General features: G+C 41.1%; 1 protein-coding gene across 2 annotated transcripts in view; it reads right to left on the bottom strand.

The window, feature by feature from the left end:
- Window positions 1-7,286, bottom strand: part of LOC142761346 (serine palmitoyltransferase 3-like) — a 39,456-nt gene extending 32,170 nt beyond the window's left edge. Inside the window, exons 1-2 of one of the 2 annotated variants that reach the window (XM_075864530.1) lie at window positions 7,172-7,277; window positions 4,456-4,545 (exon numbers count right to left, since the gene is read on the bottom strand). In XM_075864530.1, coding sequence (XP_075720645.1) covers window positions 4,456-4,482 — 27 coding nt within the window. In that variant the 5' untranslated portion in view covers window positions 4,483-4,545; window positions 7,172-7,277. Of the gene's footprint in view, window positions 1-4,455; window positions 4,546-7,171 lie in introns of both variants that reach the window. The other variant, XM_075864531.1, reaches the window with a different exon arrangement.
- Window positions 7,287-14,937: the final 7,651 nt, after the last annotated feature.

Genomic DNA, 14,937 nt, shown 5'->3' with positions numbered 1-14,937 from the left:
GCCGATTGTTTCAGATCATCTGGACTAACAGCTCAGCTGAAAGCTGACCTGCGTGTCAAAGACATGCAGGATCCAGCTAATAACAATCACATCTAAGTTCATAAACCTAGATGTGATCGTTATTAGCTGGATCTTGCGTGTCAGAGCCCCTGTGAAAGGGGGGCATGGCTTCATAAAATGGGCAGGGTCACAGCAGCATGACAAATTTATTACACTTTTTACCAGAAAACTGTGGGGCGTAGCAAGGTAGAGGTTCGTTCCGGGCCCCATACCTTGCCCCCTCCAGGTCAGACCACCCACCCATCTACAAGCTGCCTTGTGGGCAATGGCACTGACTTACTTCATCAACCCCCCTATCCAACCATGACTGCATGTGAGCTACATCAGGATGACAGAAGACAGGTCTAAGGGTATGTTCACACGGCCTATTTTCGGCCGATTTTTAAACCGTGAAAAACGGACGAAAAATCGGAAGCAGAACGCCTCCAAACATCTGCCCATTGATTTCAATGGAAAAACGGCATTCTGCTCCGACGGAGCGTTTTTCGCTGCGTTTTCCGACGCGTAAAAAAATGGGCGCGAAAAAGAAATGCAGCACACTTCTTGGGACGTTTTTGGAGCCGTTTTCCATAGACTCTATTGAAAAAAGCTCCAAAAACGGCCGTAAAAAACGCTGCGAAAATCGCGAGTGGCACAAAAAACTTCTGAAAATCGTATTTTGGGACATTTTTGAATCTGCGTGTGAACATACCCTCGGATTTGAACTACCCTCCACTTCCCACAAGCCCTTCTAGTGCTGCTAGTTCACTTAGTGGGCTGGAAGATAGTAAATATGACACAGAGGGTTAGGGGGCAGTTTTATAAGTGCATCATTAACATTCACATTTGCTATACAAAAGGGAAAAATGCCTCAACTTTAACCTTATTCTTCACAAGTCAGAATTTTGACGATTGTGAGGGTTTTTTTTATTTTAAATTTATTGCCAATTAAAGTACAGGTCCTTCTCAATGAATTAGAATATCATCAAAAAGTGAATTTATTTTGGTAATTCAAAAAGTGAAACTCATTTATTATATAGATTCATTACACACAGAGTGATCTATTTCCAGCATTTTTTTTCTTTCAATGTTTTATTGTTGAACATTATGGCTAACAGTTAATGAAAACCCAAAATTTAGTCTCTCATAAAATTAGAATATTATATAAGCCCAAGTTCAAAAATGATTTTTAATACCGAAATGTTGGCCTACTGAAAAGTATGTACAGTATATGCACTCAATACTTGGTCGGGGCTCCTTTTGCATGAATTACTGCCTAAACCCCTATAGATACAGGTACAATTATAGTGCATGAGGAGGTGGCCTTGGCGCCCCCCTCTAAGTTGTGCCCGGGGCACATGCCCCGCCTGCCCCCCTAACTACGCCCCTGGGTTTAGGTCAGGCGAGTTTGCTGGCCAATCAAGCACAGTGATACTGTGGTTATTAAACCAGGTATTGGTACTTTTGCCAGTGTGGGCACGTGCCAAGATCAGCTGGAAAATGAAATCAGCATCTCCATAAGGGTATGTTCGCACGGCAGCGTCCGTAACGGCCGAAATTACGGGGCTGTTTTCAGGAGAAAACAGCCCCGTCATTTCAGCCGTAAAGGCATGTGCCGGCGCTTGAATGCCGCGTCCATTACGGACGTAACTGGAGCTGGTTTTCCATGGAGTCCATGGAAAACGGCTCCATTTACTTCTGAAGAAGTGACATGACACTTCTTTGGCGCGGGCGTCTATTTACGCGCCGTCTTTTGACAGCGACGCGTAAATATATGCCTCGTGTGAACAGACAAAAGTCAGCCCATTGCTTTCAATGGGCAGATGTTTGTCAACGCTTTCAAGCCGTAATTTCGGACGTAATTCGGGGGTTAAAACGCCCGAATTACGTCCGTAAATAGGCCGTGTGAACATACCCTAAAGCTTGTCAGCAGAGGGAAGCATGAAGTGCTCTAAAATTTCCTGGTAGACGGCTGCGTTGACTCTGGACTTGATATAACACAGTGGACCAGCACCAGCAGATGATATGGCTCCCCAAATCATCACTGACCGTGGAAACTTCACACTGGACCGAAGTCCACTCTTCCTCCAGACTCTGGGACCTTGATTTTCAAATGAAATGCAAAACGTACTTTCATCTGAAAACAGGACTTTGGACCACTGAGCAATAGACCAGTCCTTTTTCTCCTTAGCCCAGGTGAGATGCTTCTGATGTTGCCTATGGGTCATGAGTGGCTTGACACAAGGAATTTGACAGTTGTAGCCCATGTCCTGGATACGTCTATGTGTCGTGGCTCTTGAAGCACTGACTCCAGCCGCAGTCCACTCCTTGTGACTCTCCCCCAGTTTCTTGAATGGCCATTTCTTGACAATCCTTTCAAGGCTGCGGTTATCCCTGTTGCTTATGCTCCTTAATCTCCCTCTCAACTTTCCTTTAATATTCTTGGATACAGCACTCTGTGAACAGCCAGATTCTTTAGCAATGTCCTTTTGTGGCTTACCCTCTGTTTGGAGGGTGTCAATGACTGTCTCCTGGACAACTGTCAAGTCAGCAGTCTTCCCCATGATTGTGTAGCCTACTGAACCAGACTGTTGGACCATTTAAAGGCTTAGGAAACCTTTGCAGGTGTTTTCTGTTGATTCGCCAATTAGAGCGTGACACCATGTGTCTACAATCTTGAACTTTTTACCCAATATTCTAATTTTCTGAGAGACTAAATTTTGGGTTTTCATTAACTGTTAGCCATAATCTTCAACATTAAAGGAAAAAAAATTGCTGGAAATAGATCACTCTGTGCGTATTGAATCTATATAATATATGAGTTTCACTTTTTGAATTGAATTACTGAAATAAATTAACTTTTTGATGATATTCTAAATTATTGAGAAGGACCTGTACTTTTATACATTTCAATTTGGATTTTCTTCTAAGATTTGACATTGACTTTTATTCTCTATTGTATGTGACACTGTATGACTCTGACTCATCTGACCTTTATATGCACCTGTGTGATGATTTAAAGATCCAGGTAAAGTTGAATATAATGTAGATAGACAGTTCTCCTATTTTCCTGCCGGGTGTAAGAGGTTTGTAACTTCACTGGAATTAGTACCCTAAATTACTGAGATGCATTTTCCATAGCAACTTGATTTCAGAATTCCAAATTATTCTACTGCCATTGTGTCTTATTTATAAGAATCTACAAGTTACTGTCCTTTTACATAAGTCAGTAGTCATCCATCTTGTGAACAACTTCAGTGACTATCAAAAAAACAAACAAGCACAAGAAATGTATTTGTATAGAACAGTTTCCTGCAACTTTTTCTTTTATTTTGTTTAGTTTAAAAAAGCAACTCGCAATAACACAAAACATTATTTGGGCCTGTTCACATCAGCATTGCTTTCCGTTGAGGGGTACCGTCGGAGGTTTCCGTAGGGGGAACCCCTCAACGGAGAGGCAAACGGAAACCTTATATATATAATATACCTCATCATATTTGGAGGGCCTCAAATGTGTCACTTGACTGTATTTAAAGTCTACTCTACATTCAGCCAGGGCCGAGCAAAGGGGTAGGCACACAGACACACGTATGACTTTTCCAAACAGCTGTATTTGCGGCTAGCATTTTCTCCTCAGGTTTGGAATCAGCAGAAAAACAAAAATCCCAAACCGATCTTCCAACAGCTGTTGTTTTTTTTGGCAAAGTATGTATGGAAGGAACGTAGACCATGATTATATAAAAAGCCCATGCACGTAGATAAACATACACATGACACAACTTTTGAAGAAGGGAAAATAGGCAGTTATGCCATATGAATTTGCCTTAGTCAGTGGACTGCACATCAGACATGACTCATGTCTGCATGCAGCCCCCAGGAAGCCAGTTGGGCATCAATAGTATAGACTAAAAAAATAATGATGAAAAAAAGGAAAGCAACAAAATGATATTAAATATTTATAGAGTAAAATATACATAAATATATGTGTCAAAGGCGAATTATTAAGATCACGAGACCTATGCAGTATAGAAGAAAACATTTATAAACAGATTGTCAAGCATATAATGATAAAGTGACAACAGTATTTTCACACTACACTAAACATAATACCCTACAAAAGATCATCTACATAACATAAAGCTTCGAGCTTGCTACAAAATTGCAGAAAACACACCAAACATTGAATGAGAATTTCATTTCCCTTTTTACTAACTGTGCACATTTGACTGCTGCTGAAAGGAAACACCCTGTGTGAATCTGACTTTACGGACTGTTACAAACTACATACTTTTTTTATGTAACATTCCTACGCTCCATCATTTTTTGTCCTTACAAGAAGGTCAAAATAAAAAAATGACAAAAACTTAACAGAGAGCTGTAGAAATAGTGCAGAATTAGTTTAGAAACACATCTTACCTTTACAGATTGATGTGTCCTGGTCATCTTCTCACCCTCTACAGCCAGTATGATTACTTGTCAGTCTGCCTTGGCTTATTCCTTCCTAGACTGTGGGCATTATCATCTTTAAATACTTTTATGTGTCACTACTCGTTTCAAAACACATCACAACTGTCTTCACTAGTAAAGGACCCGCAGCTAACATCTGTGGCTTAACAAATCAGCCTTCAGCTTGTTTGCCTGGTCTGTTCAGTACCTGGCACTGATATTTACAAATATTAGCCTGGCATATACCCCAGTCATAAGGAAGTGGAACTCTGGAACCATAACTGTCAGACTCATACTCAGCATACTATAAATAGGCAGTCGATACATTAAATGTTTTAAATACTTAAGCATGTAAAAGACTATTCACACAAAACCATTACCTCAAGAATCAGATTATATATATATATGCCTTTTATATATAATTCCTGTCCTCGGAACAGTTTCTACAGGCACGTACTTGTATTTCTCTTCCTCAGATTTGCAATCCAAGACATTGTGGTACACACCCATACTTTTGTTGCTGGTTTATCTGAACAAAAGACATTGGCTCTGTTCCCTTAGCCATTGTATAATTAGTATTATATAAATTTACAGCATCTATATCTATTCTTGCAGTTCACCCTTAGTATATTCTGCAGTTTGCGGTATTAAGCTTCCTGTCTGGATGACCACAATTTCCGTACATGAAGAAATTTTATCTGCTGTACCATACATTCTTCATGCCACAGACGTAACTTAAGGATGAGCAAATTTTTACCTTAAAGAGGCTCTGTCACCAGTTTATAACTTCCCTATCTCCTACCTAATCTAATAGGCGCTTTGATGTAGATAACTACTGGGTTTTTTTTGTTTGTTTTTTTAAAAACCCATTTATTATTAACGAAGTTATGAAAATTTTTTGATGTATGATTTTTTTTTATAAATGCCCAACTAGGCGTTTTTTTTTCTATTCACCAAGTGGGTGACCAATCCGCGGTCATACACTTCTCTTCATTCCAGCCCAGCTTGATTCACAGCACAGCGTGATCTTGCGAGGTCACGCTGTGACGTGACTTCCTCCCGCAGGATCTTCACCAGAGCAACGGAAGACTGAACACACATCGCCTCCAGCCGTGCCAGGATGTTTATCCGAATCTGCAGCGGATGGAGGCGATGTCTGTTCAGCCCTCTGTTGCTACGGGGAAGGACCTGCGGGAGGAAGTCACGTCACAGTGTGATCTCACGAGATCAGGCTGGGCTGTAAATCAAGCTGGGCTGGAATGAAGAAAAGTGTATAACGCATATACGCCGTGCAGCCAGGGCGGGAATCTACAGATCTTTGCTCCAGCCGGCATAGCGCTGTGAAAAGCGCTCGGACGCCGGCTGTGTCAGTGTCCCCGGCTCCCCAGCAACCTGCTCACTGACAGCCGAACTGATTGGTTCGGCTGGTAAGCATGTGCTCACCATGATTAACCAATCATGGTGATCTCTGAAAAAAATATATATATATACATTTACAAAGTATATAGAAACTATATACTTTGTATTCTCTGTGCCCCTTAGTTTCAGAATAGGCAGGCAGGAATAGTAGGTTAGTTAGCGTGATAACAAATTGTTAGTTAGTTAATTAATTAATTCATACATTAACTATTTAGTGTCATTTAATATTTTTTTTCACAATTAATTTATTTTAATTTGTTATGAGGAGTGATCTGTGTGATAGTGCAGTTTGGCGAGTAAATCGCAATTCATTATGCGTGAACAGTTATAAAAAAAAAAGAGGTGTTTTTATCAATTATCAGCGTGAACTTAAAAAGTTAAAAAAATATAGCCAAAATAATTATCAATTGTTTGTTTGTTTGTAATATAAAATAAAATATGTGTTGCATATGTAGTAAAACTATATATTTTTTGAAAGTGTGATTTGTTCTAAAAAAAAACACCAAACAAAAATTGTGAAGTTATCCAAAGTAGTTTAACAGTTATGACAGTTTAAAAGAATGTATGCCAAAACTTTAAATTTAGGCCTGGTCATTGAGGCATCGATGACCCTTGGTCCTGAAGGGGTTAAAAGGGTTTGCCCATCAGGGACATGTATGGCATATACACAGGATATGCCATAAATGTCAGAAGAGGGCCCCCTAAACCTCGTTCTACATTTTTTAACTCTCGCTGCCTTCCGGCCACTTCCTGATTAGATGGTCGGAAGTTCAGAAAACAGCATAGCTGGCTGAGCTACACTGTTTCCGTAACTGCCATTTACTTCTATGGGAGTTACGGAAACAGCGTGGCTCAGCTCTGTTTTCGTAACTCCTGACAATCTAATCAGGAAGTGGCCGGGAGCCGAGAAAGGTAGAATGTAGTTTCGGGGGCCCCGTTATAGAGATAGATAAGGGTCCCAGAGATGGGACCCGCATCTATCTGGTATTTATGGCATATCCTGTGAATATGACATAAAGGTCCCTGATGGGTAAACCCATTTAAAGTCGTAGAACCTAGAGAGCAAATGTATATTATTCAATATCCCCCTCCTAATGTTCACAATGAGGGAGATTTATAAAAAGAGGTGAAAAGGAAAAGTGGAGTAGTTGCCAATAGCAACCAATCAGGCTACTGCTTTCATTTTCCAGAGGGCTTCTGAAAAAGGAAAGGTGGATTTATAAATCCCCTCAATGTGCTTTTGGTTCTTATAGTTTGACTTGTATACCTCATATTTTCGTGTCATCCGTACTTTATCGATGTAAAGTATTACTGGAGAATTATCCAGCAGAACATGTGTAAAGAGAACTAAATACTTTGGGCATCAGTTCTGAAAACTGTCTAACAGAGAAACTGGCCATGTTGCTCATAGCAACCAATCACAATGCAGCTTTTATTTATTCAGAACAAATGAAAGCTGAGTGCTGATTGGTTGTTAGTGGCAAAAAGGCCAGTTTAATCTGTAGAAACTAGGCCTTTGGGGCGGATTTACATAGTTGCCAACAGTCCCAAATTTGCCGGGACTGTATTTATTTTTTAAGGGCAATAATATCAAATATTTGTCCCTGACCCTACCCACAAATGCAATGGTAGATCTAGGGGAGGGTGGACCGCCGTTTTAAAAAAAAATCAGATTAAATTGGATTAATCCAATAGATAATAGGCAATATTACTAACCTTTCCTCACTCCTGGCTCCACTTCTGAGGACCCAGCTCCTCCTCACTTCGGGCACCGGTGCACATGACGTTTTGACACTGGTGTCTGAATTATGGGGTTTGGTTGGGGACTTAATATTGGGACCTAAATATTGGTGTCTGGGGTCTGAATGATGGGTTTGGTCTAGAATGTTTATTTTGCAGTCTGGCCTGGGATCTGGAATAATTTTGGGGTCTGGTCTGGATTAAAGGGATTATCCCGGCTTTATAAAAACGGAAACTTTAACAGCAAATAGCCTCGGAGATTGCTGTTGTAATAACTACATTAAAAAGAGAATATTCTGTTAAAAAATTATATTCTGGGATACCCCACACCATGGCAAGCCAAACCCCGATAAACCCTGTCCGATAACAAGCCAGGCTCTGATAAACCATGCCTTAAAATAGAGTCCCTAGAAAACATTTTCAAATGTTGGCACCTATAGATTTTTTTATTTATTTATACCAGTTTGGACCTCTGTTTGCCATTTTCTTTGGGACAAGCACCATATTTGTGAAGACCCTGTACCACGTTTCACAATACATGCAAATGTGAAAAAATTTGTGGGACTTCAGAATTGCACAGTGTCACTCATTTACTATGATTTTCCTTTACTTTTGTACTCAATTTTTCTGAAGCAAATATATATATGTGTGTAAAAACTGGCACAAGGTCTTCAGAAATATGGCATTTGGTCTCACCTAGTTGTGTTTATAGCTTACGCCACATTCTTCAACAGAACACGATGTGCAGGGGAGTGACTCGCGCAACGTGCACCAGTATTAATAAATTTCCCCTGTGTCTCTTTTAGAGTTTACCATTATTAATATGCTTAGAATTAAGAAGATGAATAGTTAGGCTCTACCAACCAAATCTAAAATTACCAACCAAATGTAATACTACTGGGTGTTATCAGGCTTGTGCCCGGATCCCAGATTGTTCCTCTCAATCCAGGGAATAGGTTGGACACCCAGACAACCATAAATATATTGTATTAACCCAGAAAATCACCCTAGACCACCATAGGTATAATCTTTTAACCTAAAAAAAAAAACTATACTATCCTGGACCTCCAGGGACATTAAAATTAACCCCGAAACCACCCTAGGCCATCAGGAACTTTAGAACAAAATCCTAGACCACCAGGTGTATTAAGATAAACTTCTAAACTATCCTAGAACATGCTAGTGGTAAGTAAGAGCAGTGGTGATAAGGAGCAAACTAGGCTCACCAACGTAGCTATTGTTCCACCCTTGTAAAACAAATATAAAAAATGGCCTTAATATCTTTTTTTACCTGCGATTTTTGATAGTCACAAGCTGAACATTTGTAAGCTGTTGCTTAGCAATATCTACATAAGCACATGGGAGACACCACCAGATCTATCATGTACTATTCTCCACTATGTGTGACACTTACTGATGACTTGCCATCAGCACTTTATTTTTATTTTTTTAATTATAGTTTTGTCGGCCTAGCAGTGTGTTTTAAAGTTTTCTTTAGAACTCATATGGTGATTCCCATACTATTAGATACATCTTTAAGCAAGCCAGCATGGTGAACTACACATTTTCATGTGAGTGGCACCTTATAGAAGCCTTATCTGTGCGCATTTAAAATAGTAAGCAGTCACCCCCTCATGACGGGTACTGTAGGTGTGAGAGTGGATGTTCATTAGTATTTTGCACCTGAGCAACCTCTTTATATAACATTGTGGCTTGTCTGCATCCTGCAGGGAACTGGTATTTTAACATGCCCTTGTATCAGTAAATTGTCCTTTTTCTGTGATATGTTAATTTTGCATTTAGGAGGCAAATGAATAATAAAAAAAAAAGTTTTTGTTGCAGACATTTCTACGACATAAAGGCTATTTACACCTTTGAAAACTTTTTTTTCTGATAAAAATGTGTATCAATCTGTTTGGTGAAACAAAGCAGCTGTATCTCAAAAAGTAAAAATAATTTGAAATAAAAAGTGGTACGAAAATTGCACCAAAAGCACGGATACACATTTTATTAAAAAAAAATAAATAAAAAAAAAACGCTTTTAAAAAGAAAAAAGTTTTTTGTAAAAAAGTTTTTAAAATAAAAAAGTTTTTAAAATAAAAAAGTTTTTAAAATAAATTCCATTTATCCGAATGGAATTGGCAAAAATCTATGTGCTTACTGCAGAAATAACTCCATTCAGATGAATGGAATTTCTACAACGAAGTCTGCCACGTGTGAATCCACCCTAAAGATGTCCATAGCCTTTAAAGAGTCCCCGCTGTTTCAGCAAGCTTTCCATAAATCAATAGTTCAAGCAAAGATAAGAAACTTTATAATGTACCTTGTTACAGAAAAATATCTCTTTATCCACTAATCAAAATCCCCTCGTCCTCCCCTGCCTTATGTACTGATCATTCCATTTTAATTAACTGCTAAAACCTGTCTTGAGAAAGGCAAAGATGAGATGGACTTTTAGCTTCACTGATAAGTTCACTTGCAGATGCCACCTATAGAAGTCTATGGAGATGTGAGAAGAGGAGGAGGATAGAGCAGCTGCAGAGAGAGAAACGGACAGAGAAAGTGTTCCACTATCTCACCCCGTTGCTGGATTCACAGCTACACTGCTCAGTACTGCTGTATAATCTCCTCCATGCTGCTGCCGCTGCTGCTTGCGAATGTGTGAGAGAGCTCGGGGAGCAGGAGGCTTCTTTTCTCTCTGTGCCATGTAGGGGAGACATAGCAGCTAGTCACTGCCCACTCTTCAGCTGAGCTCAGGGAAGACTGAGAATTAGAGATGGGGCCTGCAGAGGGGGAAAACTGCTTAAAAATGCAGAACATAAGTCATATAATGGTCAGAAATAGTGTTATTTCTCATGTACACACACACATGACGGCTGATTCTGTAAAGACACCTGAATTTGTCTGCAAAAGTGTTGCAATAGAAATATGTTAAAATATATAGCAATGTTTGAAACAATGTTGCAATAACGTCTAGTGGTGTATCATACTCAGACCTAATGCACACGACCGTAGCCGCATACTATTTGCAATTGCTGATAGTATAGGACACACACATTCTATACTATGGTCCAATGAACACGACCGTGGTTTCGACAGTCCGTGCATTGTCCGGGAGTCCGGATCGCAAAAAAATAGGAAAGTCATTTTACGGGCCGCATTGGCGGTCCAGGCTCCTTAACATCAATGCACATCTTGTGCGTGCACGGTCCGTGATTGCAGACGGCCCGCGGATGACACTCCTCGGGCTGTCTGTGCCATAATCACGGACCGTGCACATGGCTAATCTCGTGTGCATGAGGCCTCACTCTCTTTTTTGAGAAAATAAACAGTAATGTGATTCATACTCAGTTACAAGTGTAACGCCCATGGCCACGGACCGTCGGGATTACTCACCCCCCGAGGGCCGCAGCTATGGATCTGTGAGCGCTGGCCCACATCTCCTCCTCAGGAGATGCCAGCGCTAACTTCCGTTTCGTTCTGCTGTGCCCCGTAGGGTGCGCGCGCACGCTCGTGCCTGGCCTTAAAGGGCCAGCGCCTGCACATGAAGAAAATCAGTAATTTGCCCATACTCAGCCTGGACTATAAGAAGGGCCCTGGCCCCTTCCTTCATTGCCTGGGCTTTGTTGTGTTTACCCATGTTAGTCTTTGCAAATGGTCCCTTAGTGTTTTCCAGTTCCCAGTGTTCCCGTACCTGCTACCTGTATGTTGTATCCCATGCTACCTTGTTCCTGTGCCTTAGAGAGTAGGAGTCGTGTTGTGCCACCGATCTCGTCTGCTGTGTTACACCATGCCTGGTGTCTGCTGCAAAGGACCCATCCGAGCCTAACCATCACTACTGTCTGAACTACCACAGGTACCATTACTCGGACTATAGACATTGACTTGGTACACTGTTTGGCCAGCTGCTATCCCGCTACGGCGGTACGGCCCAGTGGGTCCACATACCCACAGAACATGACAACAAGGATCTGATTTATAGGGAGATAAATTCTTCCTTGACAATCCTAACTGGAATACTTATATATCCAGCTCTTGTCCAAAGAAAGTTTTAAAGGAGCACTTATATGGGCATTACTTCATATTTATACACTTTACGTTTTATTTAGGAAATCATTAAAAGTTTTATTTAGTGATTTCCCGTTACTTGGGGTACATTCTACTGAGTTATAATGATGATCTATTAATGATTGCTATATTATATAAACATGACCCTGTCTAGAAAATATCTTGTCCTCTGTAACTAATTAATAGTACCAAAAGAACCACGTGCACTATCTAAAATCACTGAAGAAGGACATACTTACTCATACAAGGGCAGGTGCAAAGCCCAGTTCCCAACAGGATGCCCACCAAACCACAATGCTACATAGAGGGAGATTGCTGAGGTGCAAAATACTTATGAACAGCCACTCTGACGCCTACTATTCATGGGGGGGGGGGGGGGGGGTGGCTACGTAGTATTATCATTCCAAACAGATATGGCTTCTTTAAATGTGCCAGTCACATGGTTATATGTAGTGCACCATGCTGGCATACAGCCTATTAGTTACACCCATAGTATTAGATCAGGTGGGCAGCCCAGCACCCTCTAGGGGTACCACACCAAGTACTGACACTATTCTCCCCCAACATTACAAGGCCTGGCTGCATCCTGAAAAGATATCCATGATAAACGATAAACATCCATGATAAACATGAAGTATTAGTTAAATATTTTGGCCAAAATACGCAAGCTTGCAACCTGTTCAAGGGTCCTCATCATATTGTGAGTCCCTACACTAATATTATAACACATCACCGAAAAAAGAACTATATTTATTTAAAATCACTGAGTAAGGTCATACTTACTGGCACAAGGGCAGGTGCAAACACTAGTTCCCAACGGGATGCAGACAAACCACAAGGCTACATAGAGGGAGATTGCACAGGTGCCAAATACTGATGAATATAGTGGATATTTCCCAGTCCGTAAAGACCCGAGCTATAAAATTATCAAAATCAGAAGCAGCATGGAATACATTATTCAGCAGTAGGGAGCAGTGTAGCCGTGAGTCCAACACTGGGTGAAACAGTAAAACACTTGCTAGAAGCTGCAGCAGTGTATCTGTGTTTCTGTCACTTGTGGGTGCTGGCTGTAACACCTCGCTCTAACAGCCGGAATCAGAGATGACTCCAATCCCAGCAATTTAACCCCATAAATGCTGCTGTCACTCAATGTGCTCCCCCCACAATGTGATTGAGGTGTGCCGATGGGTTTCTATGGTAGCCAAGCATGGCCCCCAGGTCTGCCATCTTACTTCACTTTGGCAGGGTCTAATAGGATGCCTGTCAGCATTATATTGACAGGCTTAATACACTGGAATACAGAAGCATTGCAGTGCATTATATGAGCAATCAACCAATTGAATAGTCTAATCCACTAGTTAGACTGAAAGAAAATGCTTTAAAATGTAAAAAAAATAGAATTTTTTTTTATACATAGTTTGTATTGCCCCGTCTGTAAAGATCCAAACTATAAAATTATCAAACCGAATTAACCCGCAGGATGTACTCCATAACAAAATAAATGAAAAACATGCCAGAAGTTCTGTTTTTTGTTCATGTACATATTTGGTACCACTGCAATCGTAACAACCCCTAAAACAAAGATAACTATTAGTTCGCACTTTGGCAAAATTGCTGTTTTTTTTGCATTCTCCCCACCAAAAAAAATGATAAACGCTAATCAATAAGTTATATTTACCAAAAATGCTGCCAAAACGTCAACATGTCTCTCAAAAAATAAGCCCAACTCTGTTGACTGAAAAATTTAAAATGGATGACTCTCAGAATATGACGAGACAAAAACATTATTTTTTTTAAACTATTTTTATTGTGCAAAATCTAAAATATAAAAAACAATATAAATTTGGTATCACTGTAACCATACTGACCCTCATAATACATTATATGTAACCGAAAAAATACACCTCGTCACGCAAAAAACAATCCCTCATACGGCTGTGTAGACAGAGAAAGAAAAAAATTAGCAATCTTGGACAGTGGGGATTAAAAAATGAAAAATATCACCGCAACATGAAGGCCAAAGTACCAAGGGGTTAAAATACTGAGTAGAAGATGTGTACGTAGTTAATTCCCAATGCAAGATTTTTAAAGGGCCCTCATCTATCACACGTTATTAATACTACTGGTCTCCAGCTTTTGGCCCTTTCCCCAAGCTCCAGAGGGCCCGGGTGCATCTGTAATCTCTGCATTCTCAATAGTTACATCCCTGCTGAATAGTAAATTCCCGCCCTGTTATATATCACATAGTGAAAGGAGTTTTCCTGGATACAACACTGATGGCCAATTCTTAGAATAGGTTATGAATGTGTGATCAGTGGTTCACACTACCCCCACTAATTTGTTTATTATAGGATATCCATTAGGCCATTTTCACACAGTGCAGCTTTGGTAAAGATTTTGTGTGCATGAACTATTTGACCCTGCTTCATATTGACCCTGGCTTACTGACTACTCTCCTGCTCTGCGTTTTGTACCTCGTACACTCCTGGTTTGACTCGGCTTGTTCACTACTCTCCTGCTCTGCGTTTGGTACCTCGTACACTCCTGGTTTGACTCGGCTCGTTCACCACTCTTGTTGCTCACGGTGTTGCCGTGGGCAACTGCCCCATTTCCCTTGCTTCTGTGTACCCTTGTCTGTTTGTCTGTCGTTCAGAAGCTGCAGCAGGGCCAGGAAACCAAACGAGAAGAATCACAAGCAAGGAGGAACAGGAAAGGCAGGTATAAATAGACAGAGGGCGGGAGCTAGCTCCGTCTGGCCAGGCTGTGATAGGCTCTCCCACTCCTAAGCCTGCCATCCTGAGTGGTGGAAGATGGAGTCAGTCTCACAGACATAGAAGCAGGTGCAGACTGATTACCCATGGGCGTAGATACAGAAGCTGTGCCTGGCAGATCCTTAACAGTACCTTTGTCTGTTTGTCTGTCGTGCACTTACTGAGTGTAGGGACCGTCGCCCAGTTGTACCCCGTCGCCTAGGGCGGGTCGTTGCAAGTAGGCAGGGACTGAGTGGCGGGTAGATTAGGGCTCACTTGTCTGTTTCCCTACCCCCTTCATTACATAATCACAAGCCCATATACCTAGTCTACCCTGGTCCCTCACACTACTATGGACCCCCTTGAGACCCTGGCTCAGCAAATGCAGGGTCAACCAGCCTGACGCTACCATGGTAGTGCCCCTCACCTCACCTCTTGAACCCCACCTCAAGTTGCCAGACCGGTTCTCAGGGGA

This window comes from Rhinoderma darwinii, chromosome 4 (genome assembly GCF_050947455.1).
Source record: "Rhinoderma darwinii isolate aRhiDar2 chromosome 4, aRhiDar2.hap1, whole genome shotgun sequence".
Lineage (NCBI taxonomy): Eukaryota > Metazoa > Chordata > Amphibia > Anura > Rhinodermatidae > Rhinoderma > Rhinoderma darwinii.
The sequence above is the reverse complement of the archived record's forward strand: the minus strand, read 5'-3'. Positions and strand labels throughout refer to the sequence as shown.